The sequence below is a fragment of the Rana temporaria genome, chromosome 8 (assembly GCF_905171775.1).
Source record: "Rana temporaria chromosome 8, aRanTem1.1, whole genome shotgun sequence".
NCBI lineage: Eukaryota > Metazoa > Chordata > Amphibia > Anura > Ranidae > Rana > Rana temporaria.
The window spans coordinates 100,282,156-100,304,664 of NC_053496.1; the positions used below are offsets into that span (position 1 = coordinate 100,282,156).

A 22,509-nucleotide genomic window follows, 5' to 3' on the forward strand; every position below is an offset into this window, starting at 1 on the left:
GTATAGTTCTACTTTTACGTGCAGTTTTCTATTAAAGTGCTCAACAATGAAGCCGGAGCCTTCCTGAGAGCAATCGGTAGGCAATTAAGCCTATAACATTTAAAATCCAGTAATTTGCTGTCTTGTCCACTTTTGGAGCCGTCATGGTTTTAGGAACATCTTGTCCAACCAACTATAGTGATAAATGTTTGGTTAACACCAAAACAGGGAGGGATTGTCCATTTTTGACAAATAAAAAACCCCTGGGTGACCCTAAAAAAACTGATCCTCAACAGGGCATTGTAGTAAGCCACCTATGATATGCATACAACTTTAACGCGTTAGGTTGTGGTAAAGGAGCCAAAAAAACAGAATTAAAAGACTGTTGAATACAAAATTGCCTTCTAAGAACAGAAGGTATTTCAATGTCATCAGCTACATTATAAAAAGGCTAATTTGGTAGTTGTAGAGGCAGACCCATTCAGAAAAGTAGAACAAATGCTTTGAAGACAACAGATCTGTTAATCAGCAGAAAAGTCATGTCTCAGCAAAGAGGAAACAGGTAACAATTTGCTGAAGAAATCAAGTAGTCCCCATTGTCTTGTCCAATTCAGTACACAAGGGAAAATATGAAGGAGGAGGAAAGGCCTGCCATACTTACGTCGTGACTAACCTGTAATGACACAGTGTGGTAACTAGCTGGCACAGTCTCGTCTTCCTCATCATCGCTGTGAGAACGATACTGGCGCTGGTTGGAGACTCTTGAGCGGCGCAACGTATTCTCTTTCTCTTTACTTTTCTTCTTGAAACGGCTAGCTTTATTGTCATACTTATGGCTCTTCGCTCTCTTATCCTGTGATTTGTACCCTTTAAACACACACAATTTGGAGATACATTTGGCATTAAGGGATTCGAGGTATCTGAATGCTGATCAAAATATGGTCCGAACAAGTGTGCGAGTCTATGGCTCATTTTTTATACATTAACAACCCACAAACCAAATCGGGTTTTTGTGAGAACACCAATTTTTTTAAAGCCAAATGGTAACAATGAAAACACTCTGAAGTCTAACGAACACTGTTCATTCTTTAAATGTGAAAATTAGGTACACTTTGTTGACTTTTTCAATGTATTTGAACAGGCAAGCCCAATATCTTGACTTAAAGGAGTTGTAATGGTAAAAGTTTTTTTACCTTAATGCATCCTATGCATTAAGGTAAAAAAACATCTGACAGCACCGCCCCCCCCCCGAGCCCCCGTTTTACTTACCTCACCGTTCGAAAGTCCCGGGCGCGTGCTTGTCGTCCTGCTCGGTTCCCAGCCTGGCCGTTGATTGGCTAGGCTGGGCGGATTGATAGCAGCGCAGCCATTGGCTGGCGCTGCTGTCAATCACAGCGGATGACGCGGCGCGCCGGGGGGCGGGGCCGAGTGATACAGTCGGCGGCTATGGCCGCTGCTGTATCACGGGAGCGCGCTCGCAAAAGCTTTCCACCATGCGAGGGAGCTCGCATGAACGTGGAAAGCTTTTGCGAGGAGGAGCCGAGACAGCCGCCGAGGGACCCCAGAAGACACGGATCCGGGTCACTCTGTGCAAAACGATCTGCACAGTGGAGGTAAGTAGAACATGTATGTTATTTAAAAAAAATAAAAAAATTGTACCTTTAGTGTTCCTTTAATGCCTATAAAGATATTACACCTGAACAAATGGCACTTAAATAGACATGGTATATTCATTCTCAAACAAAATTAAACAAAGGATTTTTGTACTGACCAAAAAATATTTTATTAAAGTGTTACTAAACCCAGGACCCTACATTCACTCTATCTGGTCTCCCACAGTAAACGGAACATGAAATTGCAATTATTTTAGTAAATATAAACTGCTAAACACCCTTTCTCATCAGCAGTATATAACAGTTGTGTGACTTATCAGTGTTCAGCCAAGCACTGGTTAAAGTTTGTAGGAGGAGTTTTCCTTCTACTGACTGTCCTATGAGGCTGCATGACCCACGACTTTGTCTGGACACTGCCGATTGGCCATGTGTTGTTCACATGCACCCTCCCAAAACAATAAATGGGCATCCAGGAGGCAACCATGAATCGCTTTTCAGAGGTGCAGCAATGACAGAAGCAAGTTTAAATGAGATCTTAGCAAGCCTTCAGAGATCAGGCAAGCGCTAAGGCAATGTCAATGGATCTGGACCTGGAAAGCAATCCATAGCCAATCCTTACCAGAACAGAGTCTGGAAAACACCCTATGGAGAGACTGGTGGCCAAAAATCACTTTCAAGATCTCCCTGCAATATCCATCAAGGTACAGACGCGGTGCTCAAAAGGGTTAGCCTGAGATTGAGGATGACTGTCAGAAAGCTGCGGTGGGGGAGGACCGTGCTCCAGCAGCGATGAAGAGAAGAGTTGATTAGAGGGAAAAAAAATGTGCTAGAAAAAATAAAAAAGTTAGTCTAAACACAGCAGAGCTGTACAACAGATATCCACTTTGAAAAAAACATGCTGGTAGTGGGATAGATTATCCGTGACCAACCTACAGTTTTTTGCCAGTGTCTCAATCTACTCCAGGTGGTAGTAGAACTAAAAAATTAAAGGGTTCCTCTCGGTCCCTCAATTGACCAGGATGAAATGCAGATTCACATGGAAAAAGTAAGTACGTTATACTCCTTCAAATACATGAAGTTAGAACTCTGTGTTCCAGATAAGGTGCCAATGATTAGAACTTCCTTGGCAATAGTAGGTGGAACCAGTCTTATTTAAACCTCCAATATCCAAGTTCTGGTATGCTCTTTTGTATCGATGTCTGTTGTGTCATGTCAAAATCAAAAGCACTCTCTAAAGCAGTGCATTTATGAAGCTTCCAAGGGGTTTAAATTGATATAAAAATCAATCATAACACTGTAAGGAAAATAACCTGACAAGTGCAGCAAATTCAGCCCAAGACCTGACAATTTGATGCTAAAAGTCGTCTCCAATTTGCTGCGGGATCTGCAGGTAACTCTAGCAACAGTTTGTGTCAAAGCGAGTCTATCTACAGTCAAAGATTGCACCAATTAAAAAGATAAATTTCACTTTTTTTATTTTTAATACAAAAGTGCATTTATTACTTTACACTGCAGCTGGTAATACATCGCACCCACGATCAATGAAATGCCAATTTTCTGCAGAGACTCAATATCGATGCAACCCGTATGGGCAATTACTGAATTGCAAAAATAATAAATGTACGAGCGAGCGCATCAGCACCCTCGCAGTTCACTAAAAACTGCAAAATTGCCTGCCGTGGTGGCAGATTGGACTTTCAGTTCATTCATGCACAGAACTTTGTGAATGAATGATACACCTGTGTGGGCAGAGCCCCACACAGCCACACTGTTTTTATAATGGTCACTGTCACAGCAGAGAATCGGGGGGATGCTGGGACTGGAGCACAGTGAAATTTTCTTTGTGAGCGAGATAGTGTTGAGATAAATATTAGGGATGTTTCTGCTTTATCTTATAAGCTGATGGCCCCAGACACTGGTCTAACTTTACTGTATTATGTACCAGGCACCTTAGATAAAAATTAGCTCTGCAGTGCATAGTGATCCCTTATTTATGCACATGAATTTTTTTTTTAGCTCATAGGAAATTCATTTATGTCTGTTATTCTAACTCCTGGTCAACCTTTCGATTACAACAGTCAAGTCTGAGTGCCAAGACAATAGGAAGTAAGAGAACAGGCAGTGGAAAGCTCAGTTTATCTGCCTCCCCCACCCGGTGCCACACTTGGCACCTTTCAGGGTGAAGCAGGTACCTGTTTTTGACAAGCTCGGCTCCCCCCCCTTCTTCCCCCACTGCCAGGCCATTCAGAAAGTAGTCAACAAACTGTGATGGTTTCTCTTACAGGCAATGGCAGCGCCCGCTGAATTCCAGGCATCGCTTTAAAATAGGCATTTCTATGTAAATCTCCTAAACCAGAGCTTGAATTAACAACAGTGACAGTATAGAGGAGGTCTCTAAACACATTAACTGCACGACCACTCAGGGCAAGCAACACTGAATGCATATTTTCTAGCTGTAAGGGTAACAAAGACAAACAATTATCCCCTTTATTTAATCAGAACGATAAATGTATTTAAAAAAAAAATTAACTTTCATCAAATGTTTATTTTCCGAAAGTATTAAACACAGTTTAGGTTCTTAAAGCGGAGGTCTGGCGGTAAAAATAAAAAAAAATTTAAAGTCAGCAGCTACAAACACTGTAGCTGCTGACTTTTAATAAGCACACTTACCTGTCCAGGTGGCTCACGATGACAGCCGCCCGAGGTGATCCGTCCCTCGGACCGGGTCCCGGCACTGCCATCCTCACTAACCCGTTTCCTACTGCGCATGCGCGAGTTGCGCAGATTTTTGTGAATAGGCACGCCGTTCTGTGTGTCCCAGAAGGCAGCATGCCTCCATTTCCCAGGAGGCAACGCGAGGAGGAAAACACAGAACCTCACCGCGGACAAGGAAGAGGCATATTAGGACGATCTGCCTAGTAACAGCCTTTTCTGGCAAGTATAATTTATTATATATTTTTTTTAGCCTTTTTGGCTATTTTTTTTTTTTTTTTAGGGTGGACCTCCACTTTAAAGATATTATACACTTATCAATCCTTAAAGAGGAAGTAAACTCTGCATTCCTTATCACGATTTTCATCTCATGTGATATGAAAACGTATTTCCAATCCTTGTACAGTATAATGTATGCATCATCCCCACTTACTTACTGTCTTTTAGAAGTTTGTAAAAAAAAAAAAAAAAAAAAAAAAAAAAAAAAAAAATGGTCTTTCTGGATTCAGCGGCGCCATCTTAAATACCGTTTTCCAACTCACCTTCCGCCCTTCCTTGTTTCCCTTACAAAAATCTCACACATGCTCAATCGTTTAACCAAGCCTCTTTCTCGAGACACTTTATTCATTACAGGAGTCTGTAGTATGCCCTGGTTTACTCCCCGTGTGATGTCACAGTCATTAGGGGAGAACCAGAAAGCTGCAAATGATTGCCTAGTCTCTAGCTGTGCCGCAGACAGCAGAGCTCTTGTACACAGTATGTTGTGGATGGAGAAACAGCACACAGAGCATGCTGTTAATCACAGGATGAGAAGTGCATGCGTCAGTGACGTAATCAAACATTGCGGGACGGATTGCAAGCAGATTAAATACTTAAGGTGAATTTCACATGCTGCCATCAATAAGTATATTTATGAGGAGTGCAATGTGCACTTTAACATTAAAAAGGGCTGATCTACCCAGTATCTATATTTAAGTATAGCTGGAACCTGGTATGCCAAGTTGGCAACCTGGCTTCTAACGCTAGTCTTGGATACCCCAACAGCAAGACATCCCTGCCAAAATTCCCAACTTGGTTTCTGTCTACCTAGTTTAGGACGTAGCTGCCAATGTTAGTTTTCCAGCACCCAGTTAAAATTTCACAATGTAAATAACAATTAAAAAAGAAAATTCGCCATGGATCTTGAAACTATTAAATAACAAAGAAAAAAAAAAAAAACACAAGAGCTACAAGAACTTAAAGTGGTTGTAAAGTCAAATCAAGATTGTGTTTGACTCTGTTCTACTAAGCCATCCTACACGGTGTAAATGTTGGTATAAAATTTTGCCTGTAAACACCTTTTTTCAGATCGTTTGACCAGTCGCGTGAACTCCGGCCACTTTCCTCCCCCTGATGTAAAGAGAACAGCGGGAGGGGCTGCGATCCCTCTCTGACGTCATCCGGGAAGTCACGTGACTGCTGTGCTTTTTGCTCAGTCCTCCCGCTGTATCCCTTAGATCGGGGAAGAAGAGCATCAGGAGGTCACATGATCAGCCAGAAACTATCTGAAAAAAAGTATTCACAGGCAAAATGTTATACAAACATTTACAAAGTGTAGGATAGCGTAAGTGGATCTTTAAATTTACTGCCAGCTCCTAATAGCAGCAAAGGGGTGGGAGGGGGCGGAGGGGATGGCTCACACACATAGCAGATGAAAGGCAGGGAGGGGGAGAGAGCAGAGCAGTGGAATGATGGAAGCATGTCACCTGACCACAGTAATCATGATTGAGCAGCCATGATTACCGTGGTCAGCACACTAAGGGGGACATGGGAACAGGCAGAATCAACCAGGTTTTTGTTTTTTTTACAGCATAGAGAGGGACAGATTGGACAGTACAAGCACTATGCAACCTCCTATAAGGGAACAGGATCTCTTTTTTTAGGGTTACAACCTCTTTAAATATCAGTTTTGGATAGGGGCTTTAACTTTTTTGTCTCAGGTCATAATCACACTTTGTATTTTTATACAAAATGAAATCGCCATCACTATAAAATATTTTTAGTATAGGCTGTTCTTGCTATAAAATGCTCTTGACATGTATACGTTCAACAATTTGTTACAATAGTTCTGCATTACAAAAGGTGTTTAACAATGCTTCCTATGTTGCAAAAACAAAGTAAACAATGTAACATTTTGTTAGTTAAAAAAAATCCTAGCAACACTTACACACACCTCCGTTTAGACTCGCCTCTACGAAGACACGAATAGTCTTCACACACAGCTCAAAGTTTTCTGGTGTAACGTGTGCAGCATCTCGGACAATGAAAGAAAGAGACTCCACGCTCTTCATGAGAGATTTTGTATCATGTGGACCAAAGTCCAAACCAATTACTAAACTGTATTGGTTTACTGGAGTGCTGGCACCAGGCTTGGTCACTGCTGCAGACACTTTAGAAGAGTCCACATCCTCCTTTCCAACCTGTGTGAAAAAGAAAAAACATCTATATATTAAAAAAGGGCAAAATGAAGCTTCATTGCTGTGTTGTAAATTGCACCCTGACTTGCTTTACACTTTTACATCACAGGTAGTTGAAAGTAGCTAGTTCTAATGAAAATATCTTGAACTTTATCAATGTATCCAGATAGAATTGAGTTGCATCACAGAAAATCTTCATCTATCAGCTTATATGGATTATATGGATTCATTTCCAGCCCTCCATTCAGCCATCTCCTAACAGCTGCAGGGTATAGTTAAATTGTTTAGTTTATCCCTGCTAACACACACACACACACACACACACACACACACACACACCTTTTCTTCCCTTCTAAGGAAGATCCTTGATTCTTACCCCTTTCCCCATAAAAACTACAATGGAGTCTCTCGTGGTGGAGTGCTGGAAGATGACTCAGCCAAGGGAGAGTCCTAAATTTAGGTTTCAGGGGTTACTACTGTACCCAGGGCTACTGATGGGGGACATCCCTGGTCTTTCTGTAGGAGGCCCAGGCACACAGTAGGGCATGGACAGAAGGGCGAATCTGTGCAATATGGCAGCGGGACAAATACAAAACGATGCCCTGTGCAGCATTCTGCAGCAGCCCTTTTTAGCTGCTGCAGGGAGAGACAGACAGGGCATCATTCTGTAACTGCACCCCCTCTGTTCTGCTACATCTCTCCCCCCCCCCCTCCCCAGAGCTCCGTTTAAACCCCTTTGATATCTCATCAAACCCCCCCTCCCCCCGAAAAGTTAAATGGTGGGGGGTGGGGAACCGACTCGCACTGCCCATGTGAATGAGCCCCAAGACCTCATTTGCACACAAATCTTTATTAACTCAATACAGTTTTATCTTTCAGATTTAGCAGAAATTTTGTACGTTACGTTTGTGTTAGCCAATAACGATTTTAGTGTATTTTTGGTGAAAATATGATTGATATTTTTGGGAAGGGGGGACCCTGTGATTTCTAACAGCAGCCCTTACTGTACCTCCCTAGTAAATTCCATATTCCCTAACAGATTTTCTTTCTATGAATGGTTGCTGATCTACAGATCTTTTTATTTTACGATGTGATTATCGAAGTGTTTATTTGTTGTAGATGTAATTTATAATGAAATGTATATATGGATTCTTATGTATATTCTCTGGGTCTCTCCCGAGAGTTGCTCATAACATAAGATTACATATAAAAAAAAAAAAAAAAAAAAAAAAAAAAAAAAAAAATCAAGACACAAAGCTGCTTCACCCAAAAACTTGTAATTTTTTTAAAATTGTTGCGACAGGGGCCATTCAATGATTTCAGTGCATATGATAGCCAAGCTTCTTTGTTTAACAGATGGTGTGCATTTTCTAAATACGTCTACAGCAGACAATTCACTATATAGCAGGCGACATAGAAATTAAGTGTGTTGTGATAAATTTTTGTGAAGAAAACTTGTCTCTTAAGAAATTCATAGGGGACCATTAATAATTTCCATGTGGATGTGGTTTATTGGTGTCTATGTAGTACTTGAGGAGATTGTGGTCTTTATTACCGAGAATGATTGAAGTTCCAAAATTGTATGGTTGTCACCGGGCAGAGAATGATGGAAATTCCAAAATGCTATGGTTATCACTGAAACAGGAGTTTAGAGAATTTCTATCATAGTCACATAGGTCTAGGAGGAGATTTAAACTCACTTCCTGTTGTATCTGAGCACTTCAAGCAGCGAAAATCCAGTAAAACACAGTCGCAAAAGCAACAATATACTTGTTTGTTGATGGTTTTAGGAGATAAAGATGGCACATCCATCCTCCTTTCTCCTACTTTTTTTTTTTTTTTTTAATTACTTGGCTTGTTTTTTTCACTCCGATATTCTTTTTATTCAAGACTTGTTGTACAATTTTTATTACAGAAGACACCTCTTTTTGACTCTACATACGATCTAACAATGGAAGTCACATCTTCATAATCTTATCTGTACAGTTTTAAAGTGAGATCATTAATTCTGCGAGATTTATGCTACTCAGTTTGCCAACAAGGATGGTATTAATGCTAATATGAGGACTTCTTGCTTTCTACTACATGCTGCTTATTGTTGGTATGTCTGATACTCTTACTGAGATCTGCTGTAACCCACTGTACATGTATTTTTCTTGAAAAATTATAAACAGAAAAAAAAAAAAAAAAAAGATAAAGATAGAGGTCCCTTACCACCAGCCAACCGCTATTCACCATATCCACATCAGTGACAGATCGGTGCATCTTTGATTGCTTGCTATGTTCTGTGTATACCTCAGAGTCTGAGGTGTACCCACGATCCAGGCTCACATCAGTTGAATGGTATGAAGACACTTCACTGTCTGACAGTGCACCTGACAACAGAGATCAAAGTATTTCACTTATACCATCCAAGTGGGAGGTATAACACCAACATGTCAGAAAATAATAAAATAAAAAGTCACCGAGTTGGAAAAAGGATCACCCCCTTCTAAAAATGACTCGTTAACTCAATCAGGTGTAGCTAATCACCTTCTCAATGGCACACAAAGCCATTTGACTTTCAAAATGTGCCAATTTTGATTAGCTCAGCACTTAGCTTGTTTTTATTTTCTCTGCCTTTTATTCAAGACTTGGTTGTACAATTTTTATTACAGAAATAAAATTGAGCTTTCATGGAGCATTTCAGTCCTTTGTAGTGCAATTGAAGCAAACCATCTATGGGTGGCAAGGCACTGTCAAATGATCTCTGGGAATAAAGTTGTGGACAGGCACAAGTCAGGAGATGGATCCAAAAAATGTCAAAGGCTTTATCAATGCCCAGAAGCACAGTGAAGTCTAGGATTAAAAAATGGAAAGCATTTGGTACAACATAGACCCTCCCTGGATCAGGACATCACTCCAAACTGAAGCAAAGACCCAGGAGGAAACTGGTCAGAGAGGCTACCAAGAGGCCTACAGCTAAATACACCTAAATATAATCCTACTGGTACAGGTGACTAAGAACCAAAGATTTTATTGGACAACATAGTTAACATTTTTAATTTAAAGTTTTTAAAAAAATCATCAAAAATAATAAAATAATTCTGTTTGTAGATTCCAGAAGTCACAGAATACATAGAATGATAACCACGTGTGTACTAGCCTGTAATACAAAGCAGCCATTTTTCCGTTTTCTGTGCTGTGCTTGTTGGACTGACAGTTATATGGCCATGCAACACTAAATACCCAAATACATTTTATAGCTTTTTTTTTACAGCGTTATTTAATAAGTGCGGTTTTTCTATTTCCTATAAAAAGAAAAAAAAGGCAGGATAGTTTGGGAAAAACTATCACCCTTACTTTCTGTTAAAATAAAAATGCCACCACTAAATTTACCCCTTTTAGAAAGTGGAAATAAACATGGTTGGGGTTTAAAAAAAAAAAAAACATACAAAAAAAAAAGGAACTTGGTAATGGTGCCCTAATACAATAATTTACAAGCCATACACAGAGGTATCACGAGAGTGTTTTAAATTGCAATCCATATCATATTTAATTGCAACCCTAAAATCCAACAACAGGGTTTTTATAATAAATCTACACGCAACTCATAATCAGCTACTTTTATGCGGATACGTGAAGTGCACACCATCACCAACAGATGGCACCAACTACCCATATTATTAGATGAACCTACAAAAAGAGTCAATGAATGAGATTTACAAAAATGTAAGGCCGAGTCATCCTCAGCCATGCTCCAAAATTTACAAAAGCTAAAATAATGCAACTGGTGAAATTAAATCCAGACCTGCAGTATTCTTCCGAGTCAGTGATTTACTAAGTAGTAAAGCGAGGATAAGCATGACAGCTTCAAGGCCTGCATCTTTACAAACAAAATGTTGCCAGCTACAGTGCTTATATTTCTATCCATGTAGTCTTCAACATAGGGCTGTATGAATTTAACATATTTAGTGACACAATTTAACCTCATGTGTGATTGGCACAAAGATGACTATTTGTTCTAAAATAAAAATATAAACCCCCCAAAAAATATTTTAAAGTGTTACTAAACCCATAACAGTAAAATCAGTCCGTATCTGCAGTAAAGCAAGCTCGTTATGCTCACTGTGGAACCCAAGAGGTTAATCCTGTGCATTGTGTAAAAAGGGCTGTTTGATCCGGTCTTCTAAACTGGAGATGGATTGGGGACAGTAAGGTCCCTTTCACACTGGGGCATCCGTGGCGTCGGCAATAAATAATATTTTTAGTGGTGCTTTACTGTCGTATTCGGCCACTAGCTGGGCACTTTTAACCCCCGCTAGCAGCCAAGGGTTAAAACCACCGCAAACCACTGCTACATTTCAATGGGCAGGAGCAGTATACACGCCGCTCCAAAGATTTTGCTATCAAAACTTTTTTTCACTGTCCTGCTAGCGCACCGCTTCAGTGTGAAAGCCTGCGGGGCTTTCACACTGGAGAAACAGTAGCGGCTCTTTCAGGGTGCTTTGCAGGCGCTATTTTTCGCATTATATCGCCTGCAAAGCGTGAAAGGGGTCTAAAAGAACAGTGCCTTGGAGGCACTCTGCACATGCTCAGTTTGGTGTATATTGCTAGTATTTTTTTTTGGGGGGGAGGAGGGTGCATGCGATCAGCACAGGGCCAATCAGCACTGTCCAGACAGGAATTCAGGGGTAATGCAGCCTCATAGGACAGTCAGAGAAGGAAAACTCCTCCTACAAGCTTTAACCAGGGCACTGACAGATCACAAGACTGCTACCGTATATACTGCTGATGAGAAAAGGTATTTAGCAGTACACGTTTTTCGAAAATTTCCATGTTCTGTGTACTATGGGACACCAGATCGCATGCATGGTCCTGGGTTTAGTAACACTTTAAAATGAAAGTTCAGGGGGAAAAAAAAGAAAGAAGGAAGAAAGAAGAAAGAAAGAAGAAGAAAAGAAAGAATAAAGAAGAGTATACTCACCTAGGTGGATGCAGCTTCACTCCCCTGCTTCCTCTGCACTGAGCAATCAAACAGCACTAATTGCTCAGCTCTTCCCTCCGCTCTGAGCAGAGAGCTGGTGACTGTCTACCCTTCCAGTACTCACTGAAGCGCCGGGGAGGAGAGGGAGCAGCTGGCCAAGTCTCCCAGCGGCACAGCCGAGAGGCCGAGCCAGCTACTGTTCCAGGCATCTGGGTGGATCCTGACTGTAAAGTTGGGATCTTTCCCCAGCCTAGACAGGCCAATTAAAGTCAGTCGACAGCGGGCTTTAGCCCACACTTCTCCCTTAAGTAGTTTTTCACAGATGTCAGATAGTATTTTTTTCTCAGCTTGACACAAAGTGGTTGTTAGGGTAATAGTGTTTTTTTAACCTTTATGCATTCTCTGCATTAAGGTAAAAAACATTTCAATAGTACCTCCCCCCTGGTCTCCCACAACACTTACCCAAGTCCTTACTCTATCCAGTGCAGTCCCATCTGCAGAAGCTCTCCCCTCTCTCACAAGGTTAACTGAAACCAGAGGGAGCGGGCCCCAGCAGCACTGTGTGCATCTATATACGCACACAGCCCAGCTCAAGCCTGCACAAGTGCCCCCATAGCAAGCGGTCTGCTATGGGGGCACTCAGAGAAGAGGAGCAGCCAAGAGTGCTGGCGGAGGATTCCAGAAGATAAGGCTCGGGACCGCTCTGTGCAAAACCATTGCAAAGAGCTGGCAAGTATAAAAAGCTTTTACGATCACGTTAAATAAGCTGGTATATATGCATTTAGTAGTGGTACCTAAGTGATTTGATGACACAGTTGCCTTTTGAGATTACATCTCAGAGCTTACTGTACTCTCCTAAAGCACAAAACAAAAAAACAAAACAAAAAAAAAAAAAAAAACTTACATAGTGCATAGTACATTTACACACATATACCGCGCGTGTGTGTATACATACACGCACACATACATACACTATATTTATTCCTATAAACTCTTAGCCATATAACTATCAAAGATATAAAACATCCAGTGGGCACATTTCAGGTGGTTAATATGCAGAGCAGATGATCCTGTTTAATTTCACTAATGTACTTAAACAAGATATTTGTTTTCCTCATCTGTCCTTCGTTGTAATCTGGCACAGCATAAAACAGCTGCTTATCTCTGAAAGGCATAGGATTTCATTGGTGCACATTCTCCATGTACCTGTGTCATTATCGCTCCTGGTTGTCACCTGCAGGGCAGGTGGAGGCTTCACCCCTGCACCAATGCACTCCAGCAGGCAAAACAGTGTGTACCAATCATTGCTAGAATGGATGTTGGCAGCATTGGTCTTTAACAGTTCATGAAGGCCGAAAGCAACTTGGCGGCTTACTCGGGTAAGGACACTTGGCTTCATCATTAGCAAAATGCGGAGGGAAAGAAGAACCTGTGGAAAAAAGCAGTGTGTGCATAATTTGTAGAGACATTCGGAACTTTTTTTTTTTTTATAACATTTGAGTAAATGTCACCTTTACAAAATATACAAAGACAAGCTAGATGCAGAATCTCATACACAACGTGTACAATCAGGCCTGCATAAACATGGCATACCACCGTTCAGGATGAACAAAGTGAATTCAACAACCAGACATGCAAAATGAATTTAAAGCAGAGTTCCACCAACATTTTTTAAAAATATGCTTTAAGAACTGGTGAGCCCCCTGCACATAACACATCACAGGTCCCAGAAGATTGCCGGGCAATTCACAGCTCGTGCATACACAGCTGTGAAGCAAAAGCCGGGCGCCCACAGTTAGACTGTCGGCACCGCGGAGAGGAGCGAGGCTTCCTGCACCCGCCCTGCTGGACCGTGGGACAGGTGAGAGCCTGATTATTAAAAGTCAGCAGCTATACTTTTTGTAGCTGCTGACTTTTAAAATGAGTGGAACTCCGCTTTAAATACAGAGTAAAATACTATTTCACAGGACGTGTGCATACCAAGCAGGTCTGCTGAAAACATTTCATCTGGTCGCAGTTTTGACTTGTGTATAAAGCATGTATGCCAACTTGAGCAACTTGTTTCGTGCATATGAGCAATCAGAACTTAACTGTATCTGAGCATCAAAAACTGAAAACCCCAAATATTTTGAGCAAACTTGCCTTTACATCCATTTCTCTATGCTTTATTTTGTTTCGAAATCACCTTGAAAATCACCCTCCTAGTATTTCTAGCAGCGGGCATCTTGAGTATGAGCAGAGTCATGTATCATTTACTTCCTGGAATCTATCTGCCCTTAACCCAGGCACACATGCAGGAGGGCGTGCTTAGCTGAAAAAAAACTTCCTCCAGATGAAAGAAAAAAAAATGCCCATGAAGACTGTTGGCATTTATGACAATTTTGGTCTAGACCAGAAACCAACTGAAGAAAATACACCTATGTATTAATGCTAGCAACAGAAGAATTAAAAATAGTTAATGTTGATTCACTGAGAGAGTTTAGTTCCGCTTTAAATAGTGAATCTCAGCGAGCTGCTACAGGAAAATTACTACTTTATGATCACTTCAGACATTTCTCCTACATTAGGCATTATGGCATTAAACTATACAGTGCTGTTATGGGGGGGGGGGGGGGGGCCAAAAGCTCTTTCACAACATACTTGTATACAAACAAATACTAATTTACATATTTCATACATGCTATTCCATTCTGCTATGGCTGAAAAGAATCCCGGCTCCTTATGCTATCATTATGCTGATTTTGTACACTGCATGAATTACGCAACATTTTTAGAATATGGCATTTTATGTCTGTAAAGACAAATGATAAAATTGGCAGCGTAAAAAGATACCTGTGCACTGATGTCGTCACGCCGTAAAAGTCGAATAGCAAGTCGTAGCAGTCCAACCACAGAACGTTCAACAAGGAAGCAGAACTCCACTGCATGAGCACAAAGATGGTAAAAGTGATCGCGCACAACTTGCCACACACAGCCCACACGGTCTCTTTATAGCAGAAAAAAACATAGGAAGCATGTCAGTAAACATGTAGAATAAAACAGCATGTCTGTTAAGGCACAAGTATTGCAAGTGAAGGTCAGCTGTGTTTAACATTCTCAATCTAGAACTTGCCTGCTTGATTTACAAAATAAAAATAAAAAAAAGAGAGACAGTGGGCAGTATTTGGAGGAAAGGAGTTTGGAGAGTATGTGCAAGGGCAGTATGTGCAGGAGAGGAGTGCTGCAGGGTATGACAGCAAACAGCATAGAGAAGTGTAGAAGATGGAAAGTGAGCACCATGTGCAGGAAAAGAATAATGATGCAGTTTGATAGCAGACAGTGTGTGTGTAGCAGGAGAAAGGTATACCACAATGCAGTATGTGAGCACGGAGGGTATAACATGGTGAGTTATGTGGAGGAGGGAAGTGCGGAGGGTATGATGGGGGCAATATATGCAGAAGAGATACGATAGGAGGAAGTTTGAGCAGGAGGAGTGTGTGAAAAGTATGACAGGAGGAGGTATGTGCAAGAGTGGTGGAGCAGGAGGGCATTAATAGAACAGTTTATCTTTGACTCAAATTTTGGTTATTGATCTTTCCACTATTGATCAAAGCCATACAGGTTAAAAAAAAAAAAAAAAAAAAAAACACACAACAGGGCTGGGGAAGTGCTCTAAATGCATAATGCATTTAGGTAGCCATTAAAAAAATATTTACTAATAAAAGTAGCAGCATAAGAGCCAAGCTTTCACACAGCAGGTTTTACACAGTGTGAACACAGGGCAAAATGAGTGACCAGGAAAAGGACAACTAAAATTGAAGCAGGTTATTCTGGGACAGTGAAAGTGTTGGCGAATGTTTCTCCAGTACTGCGGAACATACAACTGCGGAACATACATTGCACATTTAATCTAGTTTTGAAAGGTACCCACTCCTGCTCAGATCACCTAGGCGATTTGAGCGGGGGTTCTCTTAGCCCCCCCCCCCCCCCCATCATCGCAGTCATCTAGAACATGTCTAAGAAGACTGAGGGGTCAATCACAAAGCGCAGCTCACGCATGTGCAGCCGTCTGAAGCCGCAAGCAGCACAGCCAGCTGCCCACAGTTATGATGCCATCGCCAGGAACCTGAAGGCTAGTGATGAACTAGCCCAGGTGAGGACAGTGCTGGATCCCTGGACAGATGAGTGTTTTCATTAAAAAGTCAGCAGCTACATAATTTGTAGCTGCTAACCCCCCCCCCCCCCCCCCAAAGAGTGAGCTTCCTCTAAAAATAAGACTCACTGAAAAGTTCCCCGATCATATAAAGTTCACAGAATTCCAAGCTAAACCCTAATTTTTTATTTTAGCATGTTCTATAGAGTACACCCCACTGATATATAAAGCAATGAATCTTCCTCCAGTTTGTCTACTTGACCCTACAGAATGCTTAATCTTCATGAATCAATTGGCTAGCATTCTTGACCAAGACTTCCAATCTCTCTGGAAATAACAATGAAGACACATCTAGAAATGACTGCAAATCCCATGATGCCTTGCAATTTTTTTGTTACATGTTACTACTGAAAATAGGTTAAGAAACTGGCCACTCATTTTCTGTGGACCCAATGTGGGCCAATATTTATGGATATCCCTGCCAGTGGAGGAAAGATAAGGTAGACTGTGGGAATAAATTGGAAGGACACACTTGTTTTTATTGAGTTTATTATTTTGTTGAATATGCACATACATTTTGTCTGCTCAACAGTCTACTAGTCTTCTGACAGACTACACCAAGGAAAGCCTATTACTGGTAAAAATTATATGAACCAGGTATGTGAATACCATCAGAGCCTCCCTATGAAGCCATGCCATCAGAATGTTCAAGAGTAATGAACTCATTAACCAACCATTAATATTCTTGGCCTTAATACATAAAGATAAAATATGGAAAAGGCTGGTGTGCAAAGCCACTGTTCATTTTGTAAGCTGTACTACCGGTAGCAACAGCACACTGTACTAGCAGGCTGCTATACTTATTCTGGTGACCATCAACAATGTCCATTTTGAAATTGTTAAAGAGCTATATTTGTGTTTCTGTATACATTTCTTAGCAGTAAAGCTGTTTGGAGATTGAGGAGCAATGCCAGGGGTTTTAGTGCCAAGGCCGACACCAGAGGCATAAGAGCTATTTAAATGTAGAAAACTACAATAGACTTCACAAAAAAGAACACCACATACAACCCTCATTCCAAAAAAGTTGGAACGTTGCGTAAAATTTACAAAAAAAACAGAATAAAATGATCTGCAAATCTTATTAACCCATATTTTAGTCACAATAGACAATATATCAAGTGTTTAAGCAAAAAAAAAAAAAAAGAAAAAAAAGAAGAGGAATGGGGATTGTTGAAAACACATTTCAAAAAAGTTGGGACAGGGCAACAAAAAGCTGGCAAAGTAAGTGGTATTAACAAGGAAGAGCTGGAAGAACATTTTTGCAAAAGGTCAGTAACCTGACCTTTTGCAAAAGAGCATCTTAGATTGTCAGCGTTTCAGAGTAAAGATGGCCAGAGGTTTGGGGTATCAATATTGTTCTTAAAATTCCCCCTTTAAGTGTATACACTCCTGAGGGTTGCTTATTAGGGTAAACCTCGATTTATCCTTTGGTCCAGCTCTGAATTCATGTGATATTCTGCAGGAGCAGTCATAACCCATCTTATCTGGTTAACCGCTTACCGACTGCCTCGAGTAAATATACGTCAGCAGAATGGCATGGGCAGGCAAAGCAACGTATAGCTACGTTGCTTTAAACCTGCCCCCTAGCAGGGGAAAAAGGGACGTCACTTTTGTTTCGGAGCCTTGTCACATGACCGCGCAATTGTCAGTTAAAGCTACGCAGTGCCGAATCGCAAAAAGTGCTCTGGTCTTTGGCCAGCCAAATGGTCCAGGGCTGAAGTGGAAGTTTGTACGCATCACATTTATAAATGAATGAATGAGTGACTTGTAGAGCGCTAAACATGCAAACTGAATCGCCTCTAGGCGCTTTTTGCAACAAGTGTCTTCCTGGCTGGTGCGGTCATTTACCCAGTAGGATCTCGACACGCTTGGGACACACATATATACTGGGTCAATTTGGACAGGATCCAATTAACCTACCAGCATGTCTTTGGAGTGTGGGAGGAAACCGGAGTACCCAGAGGAAACCCACGCAGACACAGGGAGAACATGCAAACTCCAGGGAGATGGTGTCATGGTCAGGATTTGAACCAGCGACCCTTTTGCTGCTAGGTGAAAGTGCTAACCACTACACTACTGTGTTGTGACGTGTGACTATTTGACACTTGATTGGGGAAGAAAAGAAAAATCTCCTGAGTTTTTTTTTTCCTGTTATCAACGAACTTGATGAACACTTTGTTTTATATGTTGATGTTTAACAGTTGCACTGCACTATTTTATACCATGTGTAACCAACACTTGAAATCCTACGTTTTGTGAATTATGCTCAACTTAGGTTGTAAGCCAATCTTTAGGTCTCCTTATTTACTGTATGACATTGTGTGCATTGTAATCCAACGTTATTTTCAATAAAGATTAACAACAAATTGGGCAAAGTTTCAAAAATCTAAAAACCTGCATCAAAAGACTGTGGAACAATTTCAGGATAAAGTTCTGCAAAATAAAATTGCAAAGACTTTAAATATATCATCCTCTACATTACACAATATCAAAATATTCCAAGTATCTGGAGATGCCTTTTTTCAACAAGGGTGCCCAGGTACTCTCTGGTGCCTTCAGGCTTCTTCAGGGGAACCTTGGCAAAATGCCTAGAAATTGCCCAAAAACTGTATACAAGCCAGGTTGATCAAGCCTTTTAGTTATACAAAGCTATAGGTTTTTATTGTGCATAGTTACAACCTTCTAACCATCGTCGGCCCAACAACCAATGACGCCATTGGATGACCATGTCGGGTGCCTGCACATATCCTTGTTTGCCCCTTTGCCCATCAGAACTGGGGTCATATTAGCTGGGTGGGGGAGGGTGTGTGGATGCTGCTGCATTATGTCATCTTGCAGATGAAGGAACATGGGGTGGAACAGGTAACGTGCTAAAGGTGAACTTTTTCTTTAAAAACAGGCATGGTTCTGTGATAGACATTACTACATGGGCTCAGGAATACTGTGAACACAGTTCGCAATGCCATCCAAAAACACAAGTTAAAGCTCTATCATGCTACGAAGAAACCATATCTGAACGAGATACAGAAACTGCACAGTCTTATCTGGGCCAAAGCTCATTAAAATGGTCTGTTGCAAAGTGGAAAACTGTTCTTTTGGTCAGACGAATTAAAATTTGACATTCCTTTTGATAACCATGGGTGCCGTGTCTTCTGAACTACAGAGGAAAGGGAACTTCCTGCTTATCAACGCTCAGTTCAAAAGCCTGTATCTTTGATGGTATGGAGGTGTATTAGTGTATACGGAATAGGCAGCTTGCACATGGAAAGACACCATCAATGCTAAAAGCTATATCCAGGTTTTAGAGCAGTATACAGGTGAAACTCGAAAAATTTGAATATCATGCAAAAGTTCATTTATTTCACTAAAGTAACTAAAAGGTGAAACCAATATAGGAGATGGACTCATTACATGCAAAGCAAGATAGTTCAAGCCGTGATTTGTCATAATTGTGATGATTATGGCTTAAAGCTTGTGAAAACCCCAAATCCTCAAAGCTTGTGAAAACCCCAAATCCACAATCTCAGAAAATTAGATTACAATCGATTAAACAAGGATTGTACATAAAACAATATCGGACCTCTGAAAAGTATAAGCATGCATATGTACTTGGTTTGGGCCCCTTTTGCAGCAATTACTGCCTCAATGTGGCGTGGCATAGAAGTGATCAGCCTGTGGAACTGCTGAGGTGTTATGGAAGACTAGGATGCTTCAAAAGCGGCCTTCAGCTCTTCTGTATTGTTCGGTCTCATGTCTTTCATCTTTCTCTTGGCAATGCCACATAGATTCTCTATGGGATTCAGGTCAGGCGAGTTTGCTGGCCAATCAAGCACAGTAATCCTACGGTCGTTGAACCAGGTTTTGGGGCTTTTGGCAGTGTGGGCAGGTGCTAAGTCCGGCTGGAAAAAGAAGTTGCATACCCATAGAGCGCATCTGCGGAAGGAAGCAGGAAGTGCTCCAAAATCTCCGGGTAGACGGCTGCGTTGACCCTGGACTTAATGAAGCACAATGGACAAACACCAGCAGATGACACGGTTCCCCAAATCAACACAGACTGTGGAAACTTCACACTGGACATAAAGCATCTTGCAGTGTGTGCCTCTCCATTCTTCCTCCATACTCTGGGTCCTTGCTTTCCAAATGAGATGCAAAATTTGCTCTCATCAGAAAAGAGGACTTTGGACCACCGAGCAACAGACCAGGTCTGTTTTTCTTTAGCCCAGGAAAGACGCTTCTGACGTCGTCTAGCAAGAGGAATACGACATTTGAATCCCATGTCCAGGATCCGTATGTGTGTGGCGGCTCTTGATGCACTGACTCCAGCCTCAATCCACTCCTTGTGAAAGTCCCCAACACTTTTGCATGGGCTTTTCCTGACAATCCTCTCCAGGCTGCGGTCAATCCCTGCTGCTTGTGCACCTTTTTCTTTCACACTTTTCACTTCCACATAACTTTCTATCAATGTACTTTTGATACAGCACTTTGGGGACATCAAACTTCTTTTGCAATTGCCCTTTAAGGCTCTCCCTTATGGATGGTGTCAATGTTTTCTGCACAACTGTCAGGTTAGCAGTCTTTCCCATCATTGTGATTCCTACTGAACCAGACTGAGAGACCATTTAAAGGCTAAGGAACCCTTTGCAGGTGTTATGGCTTAATTAGCTGATTAGAGTGGGACACTTTAAGCCTAGAATTTTGCACCTTTTCACAATATTCTAATTTTCTGAGATTGTGGATTTGGGGTTTTCATGAGCTGTAATCCATAATCATCACAATTATGACAAATCACGGCTTGAACTACCTTGCTTTGCATGTAATGAGTCTATCTCATATTAGTTTCACCTTTTAAGTTGCATTAGTGAAATAAATGAACTTTTGCACAATATTTAAATTTTTCGAGTTTCACCTGTATGTTTCTATCCAGATGTCGTCTTTCCAGCCAAGGCCTTGAATATTTCAGCAGGACAATGATAAACCAGCATGGCTTCATAGTCAAAGTGTCCAGGTGCTTAACTGGCCTGCCGTCCAGACCTTTCTCCAATTGCAAATATTTGGTGCATCTTAAAATGAAAGATACAACAAAAAAATCAGGACTTCTTGAGCAGTCAGAATCCTATAATCAGGCAAGAATGGGACCACATTCCACTCCCAAAACTTCAGCAACTGTTTTTTTCAGTTCCCAGATGTTTACAAAGTTTTGTTAAAAGAAGAAGAAGAGGGTATGCTGCACTGTGGTAAACCTGGCCCTGTTCCACATGTTGCTACCATCGATTCTAAATTACCTTTTTTCTTAAAATTGTACTTATGCTCAGTTTATTTTTTATTGTGAATAAAACATGGGGTTTGTGATTTTTTACCTATCTATGCATTCTTTATTATGTCGATTTTACACAATGTCTCAATGTTGTACTACATGCTTGTAAACATAGGCTTTTTCAAACCATGATTTTTCATGCACCTGTTTTCAAGAACAATTCTCAGCAACATCTCTAAGCAAAACGCAGCATCTTCTTCATCATATGTTTCTTCATCCGGAGTCACAGATATCAAAGCCTAAATAAAAATAAACACATTTCATAGGAATACAGTAGACACAAGCAGTTAACCTCACACAGGCACAGGGAGAACATGCAACCTGACTGTGCCATGGTTGGGATTCAAACCAATGACCCTAGTGCTGCTAGGGGGAAGTGCTAACCACTGTGCTGCATACATCTGTACAGGCATTACATTATTTCATTGTACAGTATATAGAAAATAGTTATATAGTTAAATTAAAAACAAAAAATTATATATGGCAGCCTACATTCACAGAATATCCGTAATTAGTTATTTTTTGTGTGCGTTTATGAAGAGGAAAAGCGACCAAAAAAAAGTATAAAAAATATGAGGTTTTGAAGTGCTTGGGTATTACTATAGTTTTGACTTTTTACTTTCACTAAAACTGTCACATGGGGACAAAAAGTCCCCTATATGATAACAATTTTAAGACAGGTCCTCTAATGAGAAATCAGGGGTCGTTTAGACTTATGATCTCACCTGCCCTGCTAACCGATTGCAAACAACGTACAGCCCCTAATGCCTAATATTAAAGTTGAATATTTTTATTGAAAATTTCATTACATTTGTTTATATAAAGCCATAATTTGAATTAAACATGGTACGGAATGCAACCATGCCATAAGTTAATCAACCCCTGTAACACAGTAATACTATGGACTAGTGGCATTTCCACTGTGCTCTGATCCCAGGAAAGTCAAAGCGGTCATTGCTCATGAGATGGGCTAACCGAGGCACTGGGAATGTTCCAATGGAAACATTTTTTTTTATATATGGAATTACTTACCTTCATTAATTCCTGCAAGGACTCCAGCTGTAGAAATTTGCTCTCTGTAATGAGTTTCTCTGGATCACATAACTATGGAAAAAAGGTTGCAAAATTAAAAAATTGTTTATATATATATATATATATATATATATATATATATATATATATATATATATATATATATATATATATATATATATATATATATATATATATATATATATATATATATATATATATATATATATATTACTATTACAAGC

The 22,509-nt window shown here is 40.6% G+C and overlaps 1 protein-coding gene across 8 annotated transcripts in view; it reads right to left on the bottom strand.

The window, feature by feature from the left end:
- The window catches only part of GBF1 (golgi brefeldin A resistant guanine nucleotide exchange factor 1), a 273,421-nt gene that overhangs the window by 26,545 nt on the left and 224,367 nt on the right, over positions 1 to 22,509 (bottom strand). For 3 of the 8 annotated variants that reach the window (XM_040362371.1, XM_040362366.1, XM_040362372.1), the window contains 7 exons: positions 22,265 to 22,336; positions 21,377 to 21,471; positions 14,559 to 14,712; positions 12,933 to 13,155; positions 8,975 to 9,135; positions 6,511 to 6,763; positions 641 to 846 (listed from right to left, as the gene is read on the bottom strand). In XM_040362371.1, the coding sequence (XP_040218305.1) occupies positions 641 to 846; positions 6,511 to 6,763; positions 8,975 to 9,135; positions 12,933 to 13,155; positions 14,559 to 14,712; positions 21,377 to 21,471; positions 22,265 to 22,336 (1,164 nt within the window). The remainder of the gene's footprint in view (positions 1 to 640; positions 847 to 6,510; positions 6,764 to 8,974; positions 9,136 to 12,932; positions 13,156 to 14,558; positions 14,713 to 21,376; positions 21,472 to 22,264; positions 22,337 to 22,509) is intronic. The other 5 variants (XM_040362370.1, XM_040362373.1, XM_040362374.1 and 2 more) reach the window with 3 other exon arrangements.